General features: G+C 43.1%; 1 protein-coding gene and 1 pseudogene across 1 annotated transcript; one reads left to right on the top strand and one right to left on the bottom strand.

The window, feature by feature from the left end:
- The first annotated feature begins 2569 nt into the window (after positions 1 to 2569).
- LOC139374278 (synapse differentiation-inducing gene protein 1-like) lies at positions 2570 to 18149 on the top strand. The gene is made up of 4 exons (XM_071115310.1): positions 2570 to 2793; positions 4641 to 5143; positions 16336 to 16473; positions 17350 to 18149. The coding sequence occupies exons 2-4, from the start codon at positions 4712 to 4714 to the stop codon at positions 17509 to 17511; spliced, it is 732 nt and encodes a 243-aa protein (XP_070971411.1). The 5' UTR covers positions 2570 to 2793; positions 4641 to 4711; the 3' UTR covers positions 17512 to 18149.
- LOC139375497 (general transcription factor II-I repeat domain-containing protein 2A-like) lies at positions 7022 to 14185 on the bottom strand (annotated as a pseudogene).
- Positions 18150 to 21647: the final 3498 nt, after the last annotated feature.

Genomic DNA, 21647 nt, shown 5'->3' with positions numbered 1-21647 from the left:
TCCATTATCAATAGCCTATTTATTTAGACAATGGAGTAAACTACAGTCAAATCATATTTAAGTTAATTTCCTATTTAAGTTAACTGCTCGTGATTCTCCGCCCTGGTTTGCAGCCTCCTCTATTTCAATGAGACCACACATAGTGTACTTGAACTCTAACTCCCAACTAGGAGAGGTAGGCTACTATTGAAGTAGTGAATAATGCGAAAAATATGTGTTTTTAATAAAATAGGTAGGCTAACGCATACAAAGCAGAAAGAGGACCATTTCCAAATAATCTGGGGGACAACAAAAATATTTCCATCCCGAAGTCGTATGTCTGACTGCCAGCAGCATACAAAATGACGACCACGTCGAAATTATCTCTGTAGGGTGCACAGTCAGCCCTCTAGTGCACAGTCAGCCCTCTAGTGCACAGTCAGCCCTCTAGTGCACAGTCAGCCCTCTAGTGCACAGTCAGCCCTCTAGTGCACAGTCAGCCCTCTAGTGTACAGTCAGCCCTCTAGTTCACAGTCAGCCCTCTAGTGCACAGTCAGCCCTCTAGTGCACAGTCAGCCCTCTAGTGCACAGTCAGCTCTCTAGTGCACAGTCAGCCCTCTAGTGCACAGTCAGCCCTCTAGTGCACAGTCAGCCCTCTAGTGCACAGTCAGCCCTCTAGTGTACAGTCAGCCCTCTAGTGCACAGTCAGCCCTCTAGTGCACAGTCAGCCCTCTAGTGCACAGTCAGCCCTCTAGTGCACAGTCAGCCATCTAGTGCACAGTCAGCCCTCTAGTGTACAGTCAGCCCTCTAGTGCACAGTCAGCCCTCTAGTGTACAGTCAGCCCTCTAGTGCACAGTCAGCCCTCTAGTGTACAGTCAGCCCTCTAGTGCACAGTCAGCCCTCTAGTGCACAGTCAGCCCTCTAGTGTACAGTCAGCCCTCTAGTGCACAGTCAGCCCTCTAGTGCACAGTCAGTACACAACACTGCCCATCATTTCTTAGCAGAATCAGATGGTGGCACGGGTCCCAGCAGGGTCAGACGGTCAGGGAAGACCAGTCTATCAATAAAGCTCAGGTGAATTTTGCAGTATATTAACAATATCAGTGAATGATACAATGTTCCATCTTGAATTGATGGGTAAACCTACTGTAGTTACAGGACAGCAGTTTAAAGCTACAGTCTGGGTTCTGGGAATAATGGTCATTTAAATGATTGAACTATTGATTCTATTCTTGAATAATATAATGTATAAATGTACACAAAGGTCATTCTTTGTCATGCCTCGTTTTAGGAGGATCAGATGGTGACAGGGGTCTCAGCAGGGTCAGGCAGTCAGGGAAGAACAGTCTGTGGAACAGAAAAACTACCGCTCTGATGCAACACTTTATTCTCTCTGTGCAGCAAACACTGGACAAGCCAGGTGCTATTTTAAGGCAGTCTGACAAACCTCCAAAGTTGATTTCAAAACTGTATCAAGGGTTGAGAGAAACACAAAGAAACATCCCTTCTTCAGGACCCTGTCTTTCAAAGATAATTAGTAAAAATCTAAATAACTTCACAGATCTTCATTGTAAAGGTTTTAAACACTGTTTCCCATGCTTCTTCAATGAAACATTAACAATTATGAACATGCACCTGCTGAACGGTTGTTAAGACACTAACAACGATCTGTGAAGTTATTTAGATTTTTACTAATTGTCTTTGAAAGACAGGGTCCTGAAAAAGGGGCGTTTCTTTTATTTGAGGTGTTTGTGTTTTTTTTGTTTACAAACCGTTCTCTTGGGAATACATGTTGTTTAAGCTGTGAACTAGGAAGGAAATTGTGTTGGTAGAGAATTGAGTTATTGACTAGACTGGTGGGGCTCGGTGTGCAGGCGGCTCGGGATGCTGGTCGGTCTGGCTGAAATTTGAGGTTTTAATACAGACAGTCAAAGGTCTTTGTATTTTTTAAAGAGTTGTTCATTTGTTAGGCTCTTGGTTAAAGGTACAACACAAAATGTATTATTGAATTACCTTTGATCTAGTTCAGTCTTATTAATCACTTAAACATATGTAATAATGATCTCTTACCTAGCTTGATTACTGTGGGCATTATTGCTTACTTTTTGTTCTAAATAGAGACGGCATATTGGATTGTGTAAAAATGCAGGATGCCCTAAAAAAAGTATGGGGGAGGTTATGCCTAAAAAAGAAGAGTACAGAGAAGTTAGAAGTAAAATGAGTAGCCTACTGATACTACAGTCATACTCAGTCACCCGCCGAGAGAAAAGGAACATAGAAGTCTGTGTCAGTCGATACTAGTGTAGGACATCAAGAGTGTCTGTCCATACGATGATGCTTGCGGCTGGAGGCATCATCACCGGCACCGCGCACTGAAACACATGAGCAGGGGTGATTTTACGACAAAGCAAACTCAGTAGACTAGGCTACAACTGACTTTGTAGCCTATCGCAGTGGATGGAAAACATATATTCAACGTACTTTATATGAGCTATAGCTATTATTGATAGTTATTTAGAGAGTTATTGCGGAAGTGAAACTATGTGGTGAGTGTGCGTAATCAACACCTCTCCAATACGCAGCGGTCTGTCTTGTCAGCTCAGAGAGCGCGGTTCGTCATTGCATGCTCCAGCAGAGACTGAAAGTTACCTGCACATTGGTCCTCGTTGTCTTTTATCAATGTCTCCAATGTTATGTGAACTACAGAGTTGCCGGGGTATGATTTGGAACCCCATTCCCTTTCCATCAGCTCCTGGACAACAGTAAAAGGGGAATGCTATTGAGGCAGTCCGTGGCAGGATCTTGTAGAATAGGTAAGATCGATGGACTAATTGATTACCTTGACTTGCCTTGAATTAATTGCATTACATACTGTCATGCATTTTCAATTCCATTAGATATGAATAATTCATGTAATAACGTATTTATAGAGACAGACTGCGATTGATGAACGTGTGGAATAGCAATGAATGTGTGCCATTTCAGAATTGGACATTCAATTAGCCATAGTTGTATTCCAAATTGGACTAAGCACCGTAAAAGACTGCTAGAAATGATTTGTCATTTCAGATCATTGTTGTCACCTCTCAAAAATGTATTCTACTCACATTAATCAACAAGAGAGAGAGCAGCTCACGAGCCCTCTTCACGCTTACTAAACTGAGCTCTCCAACCAGAGACTCATATAAACATAAGTGCATGTCACTGTCTGTCTGATGAATTATTAGTGGACATAAAATATGCTCTTTGTTGTGTAATGTACTGTGAAGGGAACATTCCTCTTTTCTGAAAAGCAACAGAGATGCATCCTCAAAGGCATATGAGAATCACTTTGTAATTCTAAAGCGAAGGTAGCACACTGAAAAAACACAAACCATAATTGATGCTTTGCCTTGACATGCAGAGAAGGCACTTGCGTGCTGTGGGAATCTTCCCAAATGGACATGATTTTTCATAGAGTCAAAGGTCCAGGCTGAAATGACATTATTTCTCCAGCCCTTAGATAAGCTCCTTAATGTACATGTTCTGTGATATTGCTCCTGGGTGAATGAATCCCCCAAAACATTTCCTAGAATGAAGGATAAATTCATATTCAGAATTCCGTCCCGCCAAGCCTTCTTCTTCCACACAGAAACAGCTACACGATGACTAATCTGACATAGCCATCTTAATGCCATCCTTCCATATAAGACATATAAGATGCAGTGATTATGCTATAGGATACGGGATATATGCTCACTGGGTTTTTTCATTGCCTGAGATGTGTGAGAGAAAATTAAGCTTATATGCTCTCCTCTCATCAGAGCCTCAGTGAGTAAGCTTGGGTGGAAAGATTAATTAGCTGTACAAGAAGGTCATCTCATTGACCTCCTCTGGGACTGAGCTGATACGCTTTCGTTGGCTACTAGTTATATTTATGCTAATTTCCCTGTCTGCTAGTGAGAGAGGGAATAGTGGTGAGTTTTCCCAGCATTTCAGAGCGCATGAATCATACTGCTTAAAACAACAAACTAGCTCACAGGAGGACATGTTACCCTGGCGACACGCTCCCCTGGTGCTGTTACTGACATTATTGAAATAGCATCTTGAGAATACACTTACCGCGAAAATACCTTTGCTATTTCCTTTCGTGCTTTGTTTAGCTTTTTAAAAGTCAAGTGTCTCAACAGTCAACATAACTGCAGCTTACTCATGACCTATGAGAGGCTTCCCCCCACTTCTAGAACTGGGTACTCCAACGATGCAGAGATGACTAGTTCATAGAGGGTATCTTAGCACTATGATCAGTATGCATTAAAAAATCCTCCAACATCTGTCTTCATCTCACTTGTTGGTATGGAGGGAGCTTGGAAAATGATGTGGGACTTTTTACCACCATTTGTATATGAATTTAGGGGCATGAAATGTGCAACAGTGACAGATGGTAATGTGGTGATTCATACCATGTGAGGTGTAATACTATGTGAAGAATATTCCCAGCCCATAAACCATGTCTCCAATCTACGTGTGCTGCATCAGCTTCTTCTGATCAACACCCTATATAGATGCATTTAGCTGATTCTATTGTAAATGCATCAGTGAGAGTTTCATACAATTGAATATCATCACGTATCAAACCTCATCCCACTTTCCATAACTATACCTGTCTTGTCCTTTCTAGCTCCCAGCCTGTTATCAACGTTTGCAGTCTATCCACTCTGATCTCCCTGAAGTCCCTCTCTGTCCCCCACCATGGAGAGTCTGAGTGAGCTGCAGAACCCGCTCCTAGATAAGACCAGCAGCAGACACATGGTCCACAACGACTACCAGGCTTACCAGGGCGACTACCCGAACCGTCAGTGCCAAGAGAACATCATTGGCTACTTCGTCACAGGGAGCAACGGCAAAACTAAGGCCCAGCAGTTCCTGGATGCCACCTCTCTGCACCTGGCAGTGGAGGCCTTCTATAGGCCCAACTTAATCCTGTACAAGGACGATGTCAGCCTCCAGAGCAAGGACTCTAAGAGCGAGAGCTCTGAGACCACCTTCACAGAGAACAAGGACAGTGTAGTGGGAGTGGAGGGAGCCCCCATAGAGGACCCTCAGGACAAACTACTGGGAGAGAAGGATGTGAAGATCCAAACAGTCTCCTATGAGGTGGAGGAGGAGGGACATGAGTATGAGGTGAGAGTTCACACAGAGGGCAACCAACTATAAGTGACCAGCTAGAACTTTGGATTTGGGATGTGATGATGCTCATACAGGCAAAACATTGAGCGTTGTTAAAATCAAAAGGCTTTTTTTCATTAGTGGAGAGCCGTTGGACATAGAAAACGAATAGGACAAATAAAATAACAAGGTTACCTCAAATTGTGTGTATTTTATTAGTTGTAGGGGATGTATATTAACAGAATAATCGGTCAGGGCACTCAATACTGTTCATGTTAATTAACAAAGCTCCCTACTAATAGGCTGTTAAAGCTGCCAGCATGATTCATGCCTATTTGTTCCATCTAACCGTCTGTTCACTAAATGGAAAATTTGATGTATTTTATAGCACATACAAATCCAATAGAGCAGTAGTTTTTCTGTTCCATAATTGTTGGCAAATCTCCCTGTTCATCTTTGATCATATCAATCCAGGCCTTTTGTTATGTTAGGACAAAACTGTGACTAACCACTGCAAATAAAAATGGTGACAGTGGGAGAGCAAATTTTTTAGAAAAGTGGCTACATCTAATTTCATGCAGTAGGGTTGTGAAATACCCAGCGCTGTGAGTTGGCAGCAGGGGAGTGATCCCTAACTGGTCTTACCATCGGTCCAGCTCCTGTCACTAGCAGATGGATAGACGCACAGCAGATACATTCATTAATGCCAGAATGCAGTGCTTTGAAAGTATTATTAAGTGGAGACTGGGCTGAAACATGGCCCCGACACAGGTAACCCAGCAGATCAGTTATTCCAGGTCGATTCACAGAACAAATTCATCTGATTCAAAAAAGAAAATCAAGCATTTTGCCAAATGTTTCAGATGTAAGTGGTATGATTGCGCATTCATTGGGGTTTCACACATCTTTCACCCCTGAGTCCTTTATGCAAAATCAATGTTTTCCGTGAAATAACAGGAGCGCATTTTGTTTAGTCACCAATACATCAGCTAATGATAGGCTCACCATTTAATCATTTTACCTTGTGGTTGATATAGAAAATAAGGATCTGCTGGAGTCCAAATCAAACCAAGATTCTTTATTTCTGAGCTCAGAGAGTAAAAGATTTACATAGCGCACTGTAGACAGTCTGAATTCCGAAGCATTGGATGATAAGCGTATATCTATATAGTTTCCTGTTACTTTATCTATACAAGGATGCAGGATGATACTCCCAAGAACAGGAGATTATAGTCGGACAGATTCACATAGTTTCACAAGGTTAGTCACATACTCAGTTATGTGGACACATAAAATAAACATTTCCCATTACAAACTTGAAGACTTTTCTTTCCCTCTGTTCGAAGCAGTTTGTGTGTGTGTGTGTGTGTGTGTGTGTGTGTGTGTGTGTGTGTGTGTGTGTGTGTGTGTGTGTGCGTGCGTGCGTGCGTGCGTGCGTGCGTGCGTGCGTGCGTGCGTGTGTGCGTGTGTGTGTGCATGTGTGTGGTACACTGTGTGTTGGTAGATGTAGTTCCAGGAATTGGAGATGGAGTGAGTGTGGCAGCCAGGTGGAGATCAGAGCTCTGCAGAAGTCTTTTAAAGTGAACATGCTCTCAACACACTAAGACAAGAGGGAAAGAGCCAGATGATAGATCTTACATGTCAAAGCCAATATCTGCGATTAGTTATTCTACACGTGTTTGTGTTCATCATAAATTATTCCAGAAACCCTGCATTTGTATACAGACAAGACATGGTTCTCAGTAAGAATACAGGGATATGATGGATTTAACTATTCCACACGATAACACATGACTGGACCATGGCCTCAATGGCACCCATCTCAATTATTTTGTTTTGGTAAACTCTCTGGCAATGTTTTATATTTGTATTTGTCTTTATTATGGATCCCCATTAGCTGCTGCCAATCGCAGCAGCTACTCTTCCTGGGGTCCAGCAAAATTAAGGCAGTTATACAAATTTAAAAAGATTACAATACATTCACAGATTTCACTATACACTGTGTGTCCTCAGGTCCCTACTCCACCACTACCACATATCTACAATACAAAATCCATGTGTACATGTGTGTATAGTGCATATGTTATCGTGTGTGTGCGTGTGTGTGGCATGCATATTATTAATGTTAGCTCTCTGTGTACATCCAAGGGCCAGCCGTGCTGCCCTGTTCTGAGCCAACTGGTCGACTGGTCCAGGTGCGACAAAACTAGGGCATGTAGGACCTGCCTTGTTGATAGTGCTGTTAAGAAGGTAGATCAGCCCTTTATTATGGACAGACTTCTCCCCATCTTAGCTACTGTTGTATCAACATGTTTTAACCATGACAGTTTACAATCCAGGGTTACTCCAAACAATTTAGTCACCGAAAACCACGTTATCTATTACAAGATTTCGTTGAGGTTTAGGCTTTAGTGAATCATTTGTCCCAAATACAATGCTTTTAGTTTTAGAAATATTTAGAACTAACTAACAAGGATGCCACCCACTCTGAAACTAACTGCAGCTCTTTGTTAAGTGTTGCAGTCATTTCAGTCGCTGTAGTAGCTGACGTGTATGTGTTGAGTCATTAGCATACATTACTCAAAGCCAGTGACGTGTCATTAGTAAAGACTGAAAAAAGTAAGGGGTCTAGAGAGCTGCCCTGGGGAATTTCTGGTTGTACCTGGATTATGTTGGAGAGGCTTCTATGAAAGAACACCCTCTGTGTTCTGCTTGACAGGTAACTCTGTAAAGCCATAACACATAAGTTTTTCCAGCAACAGACTATGATCGATAATGTCAAAAGCCACACTGAAGTCTAACAAAACAGCCCCCACAATTGCAGAAAGCAACGTTTTCCAAAATGCCAACACTTTAGTTTGATGGGGAATCAGGACATTGCTGGTGTGTAGGGGGGTAAAATGAGATTTAGGCCTAGGTGTGGGTGGATGATGCCAGTGCCTAGTGACATGGCCATGGCCGTCTCTGTGTGCCATGAAGGTGTGCCCAGTGTCCCCTGCCGTCATTAACAAGCCTTCTGGTCGAGCAGCCTGAGGATAATTAACAGACCAGGGCAGTGGAGGAGTCTCATCAATTACACTGGCCTCAAAACGCACTGGTAGCTCAGCTTGCCACTACTGGCTGACTGGCTCACTGGCTGACTGACTGACTCTCAGATTGGGTGTTAATGTAATGCACCAGTGTCTGTCAGTTTGCCCACACCTAGGGGCTAGATTGTATCAGATCCGCGTAAGCCGACACCTGCAAAGCAGTTGTTTTGGCGGTGTTGGAGGTGGAACTGAGTTAGAGCTGTCAAATCCACAAGCGGCTCCCAAATAAAATAAAATAACATTTTATTGGTCACATACACATGGTTAGCAGATGTTAATGCAAGTGTAGTGAAATGCTTGTACTTCTAGTTCCGACAGCAGTAATATCTAACAAGTAATCTAGCAATTTCCCAACAACTACTTAATACACATAAATCTAAAGGGGTGAATGAGAATATGTACATATAAATATATGGATGAGTGATGGCCGAGCAGCATAGGAAAGGTGCAATATATGGTATAAAATACAGTATATACATATGATATGAGTAATGTAAGATATGTAAACATTATTGAAATGGAATTATTTAAAGTGGCATTATGATCCATTTAAGTGATCCATTTATTAAAGTGGCCAGTGATTGTGTCTCAATGTAGGCAGCAGCCTCTCTGAGTTAGTGACTGCTGTTTAGCAGTCTGATGGCCTTGAGATAGAGACTGAAAAACAGCTTCTCGGTCCCAGCTTTGATGCACCTGTATTGACCTTGCCTTCTGGATGGTAGAGGTGTGAACAGGCAGTGGCTCGGGTGGTTGTCGTCGTTGATTATCTTTTTCGCCTTCCTGTGACATCGGGTGCTGTAGGTGTCATGGCAGGTAGTTTGCCCCCGGTGATGCGTTGTGCAGACCGCACCACCCTCTGGAGAGCCTTGTGGTTGAGAGCGGTGCAGTTGCCGTACCAGGCTGTGATACAGCCCGACAGGATGCTCTCGATTGTGCATCTGTAAAAGTTTGTCAGGGTTTTGGGTGACAAGCCAAATTTCTTCAGCCCCCTGAGGACACTGTCTGTATGGGGGGACCATTTCAGTTTTTCTGTGATGTATACGCAGAGGAACTTAAAACTTTCCACCTCCTCCACTGCTGTCCTTTCAATGTGGATAGGGGTGTGCTCCCTCTGCTGCTTCCTGAAGTCCACGATCATCTCCTTTGTTTTGTTGATGTTGAGTGAGAGGTTGTTTTCCTGACGCCCTCACCTCGTCCCTGTAGGCTGTCTCATTGTTGTTAGTAATCAAGCCCACTACTGTTGTGTCGTCTGCAAACTTGATGATTAAGTTGGAGGCGTGCATGGCCACGCAGTCATGGGTGAACAGGGAGTACAGGAGGGGCTGTCCATGCACCCTTGTGGGCCCCAGTGCTGTGGGTCAGCGAAGTGGAGATGTTGTTTCCTACCTTCACCACCTGGGCGGCCCGTCAGAAGGTCCAGGACCCAATTGCCCAGGGCGGAGTTGAGACCCAGGGCCTCCAGCTTGGTGATGAGCTTGGAGGGTACTATGGTATCACCGCCTGGTATGGCAACTGCACCGCCCTCAACCGTAAGGCTCTCCAGAGGGTAGTGAGGTCTGCACAACGCATCACCGGGGGCAAACTACCTGCCCTCCAGGACACCTACACCACCCGATGTCACAGGAAGGCCATAAAGATCATCAAGGACATCAACCACCCGAGCCACTGCCTGTTCACCCCGCTATCATCCAGAAGGCGAGGTCAGTACAGGTGCATCAAAGCTGGGACCGAGAGACTGAAAAACAGCTTCTATCTCAAGGCCATCAGACTGTTAAACAGCCACCACTAACACTGAGTGGCTGCTGCCAACACACTGACACTGACTCAACTCCAGCCACTTTAATAATGGGAATTGATGGGAAATGATGTAAATATATCACTAGCCACTTTAAACAATGCTACCTTATATAAAGTTACTTACCCTACATTATTCATCTCATATGCATACGTATATACTGTACTCTATATCATCGACTGTATCCTTATGTAATACATGTATCACTAGCCACTTTAAACTATGCCACTTTGTTTACATACTCATCTCATTTGTACATACTGTACTCGATACCATCTACTGTATCTTGGCTATGCTGCTCTGTACCATCACTCATTCATATATCCTTATGTACATATTCTTTATCCCCTTACACTGTGTACAAGACAGTAGTTTTGGAATTGTTAGTTAGATTACTTGTTATTACTGCATTGTCGGAACTAGAAGCACAAGCATTTCGCTACACTCGCATTAACATCTGCTAACCATGTGTATGTGACAAATAAAATTTGATTTGATTTGATTTGATTTGGTGTTGAATGCTGAGCTGTAGTCAATGAACAGTATTCTTACATAGGTATTCCTCTTGTCCAAATGGGATAGGGCAGTGTGCAGTGTGATGGTGATTGCAATGTCTGTGGACCTGTTGGGGCGGTATGCAAACTGAAGTGGGTCTAGGGTGGCCGGTAAGGTGGAGGTGATATGACCCTTGACTAGTCTCTCAAAACACTTAAAGATGACAGAAGTGAGTGCTACGGGGCGGTAGTCATTTAGTTTAGTTATTTTTGCCTTCTTGGGTACAGGAAAAATGGTGGCCATCTTGAAGTATGTGGGGACAGCAGACTGGAATAGGGAGCGATTGAATATGTCCGTAAACACACGAGCCAGCTGATCTGTGCATGCTCTGGGGAAGCAGCTTGGGATGCTGTCTGGGCCAGCAGCCTTGCGAGGGTTAACACGTTTAAATGATTTACTCACGTCGGCAATGGAGAAGGAGAGGGGGGGGGCGCAGTCCTTGTTAGCGGACTGCGACGGTTGCATTGTATTATCTTCAAAGCGGGCAAAGAAAGTGTTTAGTTTGTCTGGAAACGTGACGTCGGTGTCTGTGATGTGGCTGGTTTTCTTTTTGTAGTCCTGTAGACCCTGCCACATACGTCTCGTGTCTGAGCCATTGAATTGCAACTCCACTTTGTCCCTGTACAGGCATTTCACTTGTTTGATTGCCTTGCGGAGGGAACAACTACACTGTTTATATTCAGCCTTATTCCCAGACATCTTTCCATGGTTAAATGCAGTGGTTTGCGCTTTCAATTTTGCGTGAATGTCGCCATCCATCCACGGTTTCTGGTTAGGGTAGGTTGTAATAGTAACAGTGGGTACACCTCCAATGTACTTCTTTATAAACTCACTCACCGAGTCAGCATATAGATAGATGTTGTTATCTGAGGCTGACTGAGACATATCCCAGTCTGCGTGATCAGAACAATCTTGTAGAGTGGATTCCGATTGGTCAGACCCACGTTGAATGGTTCTAGTCACTGGTATATCCTGTTTGAGTTTCTGCCTATAAGACGGTAGGAGCAAGATGACGACATGGTTGGATTTGCCGAAGGGAGGGCTTTGTATGCATCGCGGAAGTTAGAGTAGCTGTGATCGAGTGTATTACCCCCGTGAGAAGTGCAATCAATTAGCTGATAGAATTTAGGTTGCCTTGTTCTCAAATTTGATTTGTTAAAATCCCCAACTACAATACATGCAGCCTCGGGATACATGGTTTCCAGTTTACATTGAGTCCAGTGAAATTGCTTGAGGGCCATCTTGGTGTCTGCTTGAGGGGGAATGTACACAGCTGTGACGATAACTGATGAGAATTCTCTTGGGAGGTAATATGGCAGGTGTTTGAATGTAAGGAATTCTAGGTCTGGTGAGCAGAAGGACTTGAGTTCCTGTATGTTGTTATGATTACACCATGAGTCGTTAAACGTGAAGCATACACCCCCGCCCTTCCTCTTCCCAGAGAGGTGTTTATCTCTGTTGGCGCGATGTTATGGAGAACAGTACTGTGGCTGTACCGATTCCGACAACATATCGAGAGAGAGAGAGAGAGAGAGAGAGAGAGAGAGAGAGAGAGAGAGAGAGAGAGAGAGAGAGAGAGAGAGAGAGAGAGAGAGAGAGAGAGAGTTGACGTCACTCTTATATCCAATAGTTCTTCCCGGCCGTATGTAATAAGACTTATGATTTCCTGGGGTAACAATGTAAGAAATAATACATAAAAAACTAAATACTGCATAGTTTCCTAAGGACTTGAAGTGAGGCGACCAGCTCTGTCGGTGCTATTGGCTGCACAGAGTTTCATTAAAAGAAATCTCTTGCAGCCTTGTTTACAAGTTTGAACACTGGAATGAGAGATGTAATCTACACCTCGATTAGGCTGATAGAAATCCTCATTATCATTATCCATCATTATTTAGTTTAAAGGGGCAGTGCTGTAAAACATGTGATTTTCCAAATTGTTATGATAATGGCCTTTTTGTGTAAGAATGGTTTGAAAAGAAATCCTGGAATTTCAGCCTGATGGATTTTTTTGGCCCAGACCATGACATCCCGATCGGATCTGATTATTCTGACCAATGACCAGTCATCTTTTATTTCCATATGTATCCTGATACATTGAAGGGGTAAGCGGGTTAGGTTCTAGAGTTTAGACCAGGCCTGGGCAATTATTTTCCATGGAGGGCCACATTAGAATATATTTCTGCCATCGTGGGCCAGAATCATATTACAGGATTATACATCATGTGTTTGACTGTGTTGACAGATATCTACTGTAAATCATGTCCAGATTTGCTACTTATTTTACTTTTTTAACATGCACAGAAATAAACCACATCCATGTTCCCCTTTTGGTAGGTATTTTCATTATTAAACATGCAATGAACTACACAGAGAGAAAGATACATTGTGCATTCAGCACCACGGACAGAACTCTTGTTAACGGGTATGTACAAAAACACAAGAAAGAGAGGGAGCTCAACATTACATGTCTGTTCACATACATAGGTTGACCCAAACAGTACAAACATCTCTGAGCCTGACTCCTAATCTTTGGAAAGTTTAATTCATCGAGAGATGCATAGAACCTCACTAGTTCTCCAATCACTGCATCAGACTGAAGATCGATAAGCTCAAGTTGCAGGCCAGTGGGAGCATTATCCACATTGAAGGTGAAAGGAGAGGAAACCAAGAGCATGTCATTTTCCGACACTTTGAAATCCTCAAAACAAGAAGAAAACTCACCGTTCAAAGCACGCAGCAGCGATGTATACTTCTCCCGCTGGTCATCTGATAGGGAACAGACTAGTAGCGTCAGAAAGTGGGTGAGATTGTTGGCTTCTACTTGATTGGTGAGGAGGAGTAATTTTCCCTTGAAGGCAAGGTTGTACATCAGATGTGCAAAAAGGCCCTTCCCTTGTAGTTTGGAATTCAGTTAATTCATGAAGGCCATGATGTTCATGGTGAAGGCAAAATCAGCCAACCATTCTTTATCTTGCATTTGAGAGAAATCCACATATTTTCCTTTCATTTGCAGAAACTCAGCAATATCCGACTTCAGGTCCCACACCCTTTTAAGCACCTTCCCCAAAATCAGCCCCAAAATCAGCTATCTCACGTTTGTGTGGTAGGGTAGATCTGCATGACCAGACTATCTCTTCCAAAAGTGAGACAAACTGCCTGTGGTTTAAATATTTTGCTCTTATGAAGTTTACCACTTGAGTGACTGTATCCACAACATTGCTCATTTTCAGAACACATTTACAGAGCACCTCCTGATGAATAATGCAATGCAGGAAAATTATTTTCTGATCTGGGTTCAGCTCAGCTACTTGATCTTGTATCATTTTCAAAAGGCCAGCGTTTTTTCCTGTCAAGTTTGGGCACCCATCTGTGGTCACACTGGATAACTTTCAAAACTCAGTCCCAGCTTTGCCACACACTTATTAACCTCCTCCAATAAATATTTCCCTGTGGTTGTGCTCTTCATTGACTGCACTGAAGCTCCTCTGTAATTTCAAAGTCTGGGGTTATGCCTCATAAGAATATCAACAACACTGCCGTGTCATGTGCATCACAGCTCTCATCCAGGGCCAAGGAGTAGGTGAAATCCTTTACCTTGTCTTTCAACTGTTGTTCCATATTCTCTGTGATGTCCTCAACACGCCGTGTCACTGTTCGTCTTGCCCGGGAAACATTTTCAAACAGCTCTTTCTTGTCGGGACAAAGTATTGCTGCAGTCAATACATTTTTTTCATGAATTTGCCCTCAGCGAATGACTTGTTATGTTTAGCAATTTTGTGGGACAGTGCATAGCTAGCTCTCGCCATTCCGTCTTTGGTGAATGCAATTTTGTGAAAAGTCCTTGATGGCTTTTGCAACTGAGAAAGCAACTCTTTCGATGCACTTGCCTTCTGCTCAGAAGACACTGATATATTTCTCTGCGTGCTTCGTCTGGAAGTGTCGGGACAAGTTGTAGTCTTTCAAGACAGCGATGCTCTCTTTGCACACTAAGCACGCAGCTTTCCCTGAAACCTCAGTAAAGAAACATTTTGATGTCCACACATTGTCTACTTTCCTTTTCTTTGAAATCTTTGAAAAACTAGTTTTTGCGCAATTTCTAGCTAGCTACTATTTGTAACTGTGACGTGTGTCAGCCTGTCAGTCACTGTCTGTTCTCGTGCAGTTGTTATTTATATGCCTTCAAAACAATTGGCCCACATGCGGTGGGAGTTAAATCATTACACAAAGGCGAGTATTCATTGGGCTTTTAATTTTAATTACAAATATGTTTTTCAAAACTTTGTTATCGCAAATTCTTTATGTGATCTGAGCATGATTCCACGGGCTGTGTTGAATCAGGTCACGGGCCGCATACGGCCCCCAGGCCAGCCTTTTCCCAGTACACAGTTGAATCTAGGCCCCAGTCTACAAATGTATCCACTGGAGCATGGGAATCCATTATAAATGTGCTTGGATGTGGAGAATCTCACCTGGTGCTTCAGGTGTACACCAGGAATGAAATAGATCATTTCAAATGCCAATTGTGGGAAAAAGTCTCGTGAACATTGGTTATGCATGTGGGTCTCTGTGTGTAACTTCAAACATAATTGCCATAGCTTCTGTAGCTATATATGGTAAGTATTATGTAATACATTTTAGGCCCTCTGTCACTTTCTCTCTACAAGCATAGTACTCGTAGCATTTCATGCACAATGCAAGAACACTTCAAAATGCTTATCCCTCTCTCTATCATGTTTGCCAATGGGTGAGAGGGTGATATGAGGATTTTGCTGCTATGTCCACTTTGTCTACACACTCTCTATGCCTCTTCCTCTCTCCTCTCGTCCTTTTTAAATTGGCTCATTTATTTTCAGCCCTGAACATCCATTTCCATTTTCTATCCTCCCTCAGTCCCACAGGTTTGTTTGATCCCTGTTAGTAACAAGACTAACAAATGAATCCTATCCTGATGGAGGGACATTCATTTAAACAAACAGCATGTCCCGCTCTGGGAGAACTGCAAAGGTGAGGCCATCTCTTGTTAAAGGTCATCCCAGTGATGTGGCTCCTCGTGTTTTGCTATTCACTTTTGTCCCCGTGCCAGAGTGCCCACAGCAGGGTCTGACTGTCCTATTCATTAGCCCCTCAGCTACCCAGGGGCCTCTGAGGAAAATCAAGGTACAGTATGGGAAGAGACCACACTGGCCCTCAGAACATTCACAGCCTTTCAAGCAAGACGGGCAAAATGACGAAGGGTGGTGGGGTGCGTATGGAGAAAGGGAGGCAATTTAGCACATAAAAGGCAATGTGTTCTTCCTGTTTCTCCTGTCATCTGGTGGGGATGAAACAATCTGTTAATCCAGTGTTATCTGTCATGCCGCTCATGGGTGTTGATAGAAATACAAATCTTCTCTGCCTGGCTGAGCCCATCATGTCCTACATGTAAGCAGAACAAGGGCAGATATGCCTGGTGGTTTTTGTCATCTGATGTCAAACTGTTAGGTGTTACAGCAACGGTAACAGCAAGGTGTGGGCTCACACATTATTGACAGTATCTCTATAGTGCAGAGTCGGATTCAGGTCCATGGAACAATGTTCTCTAATCTGATCCTACAACCTTGCTGATTATTGTTTTATAAATAAAAGTGATGTGCCCCTATTGGTGGGACACGCTTACTCACAGCACAAACTATACTGAGAACGCATCCAATTGTGGCAGTAGAATATGACACGAGTAGCTCACATACCAGGCCTGTCGGGTCCCCCCTCTCTCCTTTTCTCCTTCCCAGAGCGACAGCTCCAGTGACACTGAGAGTGAGGACAACTTCATCATGCTGCCCCCGCGGGACCACCTGGGCCTGGCCATCTTCTCCATGCTCTGCTGCTTCTGGCCCCTAGGGATCGCTGCCTTCTACTTCTCCCAGAGGGTGAGTCCAGGACCCAGGCCCCACTTCACCCCTTTATAGCTACTACCCTGTTATTAATGCTAATTACCCCCAGGACTCTCTGCAAGGTCAGTAGGCACAAGTGCTCTCTCTCAAGTGCTAACACAGCCCATTTTCTACACCCGCCTCCCTCTACCAATTATTGCAGACCATTGACTGCGTAAACCGCATAGGTTCTGTCCCCTTTTACTCTTGTGAACACAAGCAGCAATACCACTGAGAGAGAAATGTAAACTGTGTACAGTTAAAACTTAAGGTTGACTGTGCGACATATGCAGTATGTTTTATTTTATTGTCATTTAGTCAATCAAAAGCCTCATAATACATGTTATTTTATGTTAGCAATACATTGCCCACATGACCGTCTAGCAGATACTATCTAGCTACATGTATTTTTCAGTAGATAATGAATAGACATGATCTGCTTCCCCTGGGACTCTCTCGCCATTGTGACATTGTGATTATATTGAACCCCAGGTCTATCTATAAATAGCAGCACTTTAGTGAGCAGGTCCTGAATGCAGCAGGTCCCCTCCCTGCCCCTTAATCCAACTACAATATATCTCAGTGGATCGCAACATCTCTCAAACTAATTGCAAAGACAATTAAAATGCAAAATGACCCTAATAAAGGATTCAAATGGACAAATGGGTTATGGGCCAGTCTTTTTCAGAGGGATCCAAAAACATCTAAACAACACATTAGTTACTGTCAAAATGCTAGTGACATAATTGCCATAGCAACTAATGGCTCCCAGGGAACAATTCATTGTTTTCTCTCCCTACAGTGAATTTACACCTACTCAAATTTTTCTCAGTCATATGAAATCATGACTAATTTCTCTCTCCTTTGTCTCAGACTAGCAAAGCCATGGCTAAGGGAGACTTCTCTAGGGCAGGCCGTAGCTCCAGAAGAGCCCTGTTTCTCGCTGCTCTCTCCATCACCATTGGGGCAGGGATGTACGTGGGGGTGGTGGTGGCCCTTGTAGCCTACCTGTCCAAGTCTAGGGGACACATATAGGAGCAGGACCAGGGCCACAGGGGAGAGTGCTTGGGAAATCTTCCCTGCTATGGCAACCCTGAAGCACCAGTCTACATGTGGCTCTGTAGGAATGTTTTGGTTTTGGAGCAGCTGAGAGGAGGAGAAGAAGGACCAGGGGGAGAGACAGCCACTTTTGTCTAGGTCTATCTACCTGGTAAGGATTTTTGAGGATCACAAAATAATGAGGGAAAACCCCTAAAGGAAAGAAGAACTATTGTCCCACAATGACTGTTCTGCTCCTCTACATGAATGAGATGAAAGATAGTGAAGTAGATGTGATGATACAGTACTACGTAAATTCCAGAGCTAACCACCTTCACTGATCTTCATTATGATCATGGAGGCCCCGTCCATATTTGTAGCTGTTCTCTGTAAATACTTCTTGTGCAGATGGTGTTTTTGGTCGTATTGATTTTCATGCCACAGTGAGTTATAATGAACCTGCCATTGTGTCTAAAATGCAAAACCAAGAAGGCGTACTTTCATGATTATTCATCAAACTGTTCGCCAGTCCAGTCCAGGAGAATCAACTGCCATCCCTTAATAGACTCTAGACAAAGAAAACGGTGTTTATTGTGCACTGTATATCCTGTCAGAATAAATACATTGAATAATGAGTTTTCTGTTTCTTGTCTTTCTCTGTGGAGAGAGGCATCACTGACGGTGTAATAGAGGGGCATCAGAATGCACTGTTGAACAATGTGAGTTACAGAAACAGTCAAAAGTTTGGACACACCTACTCATTCAACAGTTTTTCTTTATTGTACAATTTTCTACATTGTAGAATAATAGTGATGACATCAAAACTATGAAATAACACATATGAAATAATTTAGTAACCAAAAAAGTTTTAAACAAATCTAAATATATTTTTGATTTTAGATTCTTCAAAGTAGCCACCCTTTGCCTTGATAACAACTTTGCATACTCTTGGCATTCTCTCAACAAGCTTCATAAGGAATGCTTTTCCAACTATCTTGAAGGAGTTCCCACATATGCTGAGCCTTGTTGGCTGCTTTTCCTTCACTCTGCGGTCCAACTCATCCCAAACCATCTTAATTGGGTTGTTGTGGAGGCCAGGTCATCTGATGCAGCACCATCACTCTCCTTCCTGGTCAAATAGCCCTTACACAGCCTGGAGGTGGGTTTTTGGGTCATTGTCCTATTGAAATAAAACGATAATCCCACTAAGCACAAACCAGATGGGATGGCGTATTGCTGCAGAATGCTATGGTAGACATGCTGGTTAAGTGTGCCTTGAATTCTAAATAAATCACTGATAGTGTCACCAGCACACCTCCTCCTCCATGCTTCACAGTGGGAGCCACACATGGGGAGATTCGTTCACCTATTCTGCGTCTCACAAAGACAGGGCGGTTGGAACCAAAAATCTCAAATTTGGACTCATCAGACCAAAGGACAGATTTCCACCAGTCTAATGTCCATTGCCCATGTTTCTTGGCTCAAGCAAGTCTATTCTTCTTTTTGGTGTCCTTTAGTAGTGGTTTCGTTGCAGCAATTCAACCATGAAGGCCTGATTCACGCAGTCTCCTCTGAACAGTTGATGTTGAGATCTGTCTGTTACTTGAACTCTGTGAAGCATTTATTTGGCCTGCAATCTGAGGTGAAGTTAACTCTAATTAACTTGTTCTCTGCAGCAGAGGTAACTCTGGGTCTTCCTTTCCTGTGGCAGTCCTCATGAGAGCCAGTTTCATCATAGCCCTTGATTTCTGCGACTGCTCTTGAATTGTTTTTTAAAGTTCTTGAAATTTTCCAGATTGACTGATCGTCATGTCTTAAAGTAATGATGGACTGTTGTTTCTCTTTGCTTATTTGGGCTGTTATTGCCATAATATAGACTTGGTCTTTTACCAAATAGGGCCATCTTCTATATACCACCTCTACCTTGTCAAAACACAACTGATTGGCTCAAACGCATTAAGAAGGAATGAAATTCCACAAATTAACTTTTAACAATGCACACCTGTTTACTGAAATGCATTCCAGGTGACTACCTCAAGAAGCTGGCTAAGAGAATGCCAAGCGTGTGCAAAGCTGTCATCAAGGCAAAGGGTGGCTACAGTACTTTGAAGAATCTCAAATATTAAATACTGGTAATTTACTACATGATTCCACGTGCTATTTCATAGAAAATCCTTGAGTGGGTGTTTCCAAACTTTTGACTGGTACTGTATTTTGTCAATTTGCTCACCTCCCAGCTTCTCCCCACACTGGCATGGCTTATTCTGTTATCTGCGTTTGGCATCTCTCATGAGGTGACTCTAGCTGCCAAGAAGCTGAAAGCTCAGGCACAAAGAATACATTCTGGAGTCAGGATGTCAGAACGAAACGAGTGCAGTATTTTATTCACCTGGAGACTGGAGAGCCATCAAGCCCATCTCTCTCTCTCTCTCTCTCCCCCTCTCTCCTCCCCCCCTTCTCTATGGTATCTATGTATCTCTCTCCTGCTCTCTCTCACACTCTCTTTCAATGCCAGCATAATGACCCAAATACACGGGAGACATTCTTAACTCTTAACATGTCCTTGAGTTCCCTCATTGTGAGATTGAATAAGAACATGAACCACAGGATATGATATAATCTTTGAACTCAATGATGCACAGTGATGAATAGAAATGACGTATACAGATAACTACCTACCTGTCAAGGGCACCTCCAGCTGAATTCTTGTTGAAGCAGTCACAGCAAACAGCTAATGTTAACAGAGAACAGAATGTTTACCGTCCTACTCTGAGATGGAGACCATTGACCACCATTATGGGAAAGTGGCATTAGTGCTCTTTCATTCAAGGTGGGAAATAGAAATAGACCTGGTAGATGGCTAGTGGGAAGGAAGTGTGCAGGTTTTAATGTGACCTCATCTGTTCCCTTTTCAGCTCCACTCCCTTTTCAGTAGCTCAGGACTCTAATGGAGAGAATGGTCCAGCGGGGAGGATGGGGTCAAAAGAGCTCCTCTCATCAATGAATTCTGGATGGGGTGCTGAAGGTCGGTGAGAGTGGGTGGGTGGGTGAGTGGGTGAGTGAGTGAGTGAGTGAGTGAGTGAGTGAGTGAGTGAGTGAGTGAGTGAGTGCAGTTGTCTGTTCAATAGAGAGGAAAGCTCAGACCACCAGAAGCAAACTGATTCATACTGTTTACTGTAAGTCATCCACCCCACTTGGAATACAACTTTGTAAATAACTGCAGGATGTGTTTGAACTGTGGTAACTAATTATTGAATTTGGTTAATTCCCTTCTTTTGAGCAGAATAAATATGCAGAACAGGGCAGATATATTATTTGAGAATCATACATTTGTCTGTATTTTTATGCACTTTGTATTGCTTATTTGGTCTAAAACACCTTTCCAGTCTAGACATTGTAACGTTTTCTGATTCAGACAGAATCCTATCACTGCTGCTTGACTGTGTCTACATGAAAATGAGTGTCAAATCCAAAGACCTTTCATTTCCCTCTAAAAAAAATGACAGGGTGGAAATTGAATTGGGCATATCCACATTGAACTGAGGGAGGAGATGGAATGGGGCATATCCACATTGAACTGAGGGAGGAAATGGAATGGGGCATATCCACATTGAACTGAGGGAGGAGATGGAATGGGGCATATCCACATTGAACTGAGGGAGGAGATGGAATGGGGCATATCCACATTGAACTGAGGGAGGACATGGAATGGGGCATATCCACATTGAACTGAGGGAGGAGATGGAATGGGGCATATCCACATTGAACTGAGGGAGGACATGGAAGAGAACAACATGGATAAGGAACTGTAAAGGAGTGGAATGACAAAAAAATATTAGAGAGCCACTATGTATATTAAGATTTGAACGTTCATACATCCATGACCCATTATCACTATGCTATTCCTACAGTACCTGTCACAATTGCCTCTAAATGATATCCTCTATCACTAGCATGTTCCTGATATCAAGATGAGACAATGTATCTTACTCTGACATTAGTTAGCTGTGTTCATGCATTTCCCTATGTATTTACATGATTGCCAATGTCTTATTCTTCACAGTGCATTAAATGCATTTCAAGATTACCTGCAGTGAAGATATTTGTTTTTTAGTTAAAGAACAACAGTGTGA

This window comes from Oncorhynchus clarkii, chromosome 19 (assembly GCF_045791955.1).
Source record: "Oncorhynchus clarkii lewisi isolate Uvic-CL-2024 chromosome 19, UVic_Ocla_1.0, whole genome shotgun sequence".
Lineage (NCBI taxonomy): Eukaryota > Metazoa > Chordata > Actinopteri > Salmoniformes > Salmonidae > Oncorhynchus > Oncorhynchus clarkii.
This window is presented reverse-complemented; position numbering and strand designations above follow the sequence as displayed.

What these genes read in the sequence shown, in the direction of transcription:
- LOC139374278 (XM_071115310.1), top strand. Translation starts at nt 4,712, where the DNA reads ATGGAGAGTCTGAGTGAGCTGCAGAACCCGCTCCTAGATAAGACCAGC. An exon ending in AGGAGGGACATGAGTATGAG is followed by an intron (nt 5,144 to 16,335) that starts GTGAGAGTTCAC and finishes TCTCCTTCCCAG; the next exon opens with AGCGACAGCTCCAGTGACAC. An exon ending in CCTTCTACTTCTCCCAGAGG is followed by an intron (nt 16,474 to 17,349) that starts GTGAGTCCAGGA and finishes CCTTTGTCTCAG; the next exon opens with ACTAGCAAAGCCATGGCTAA.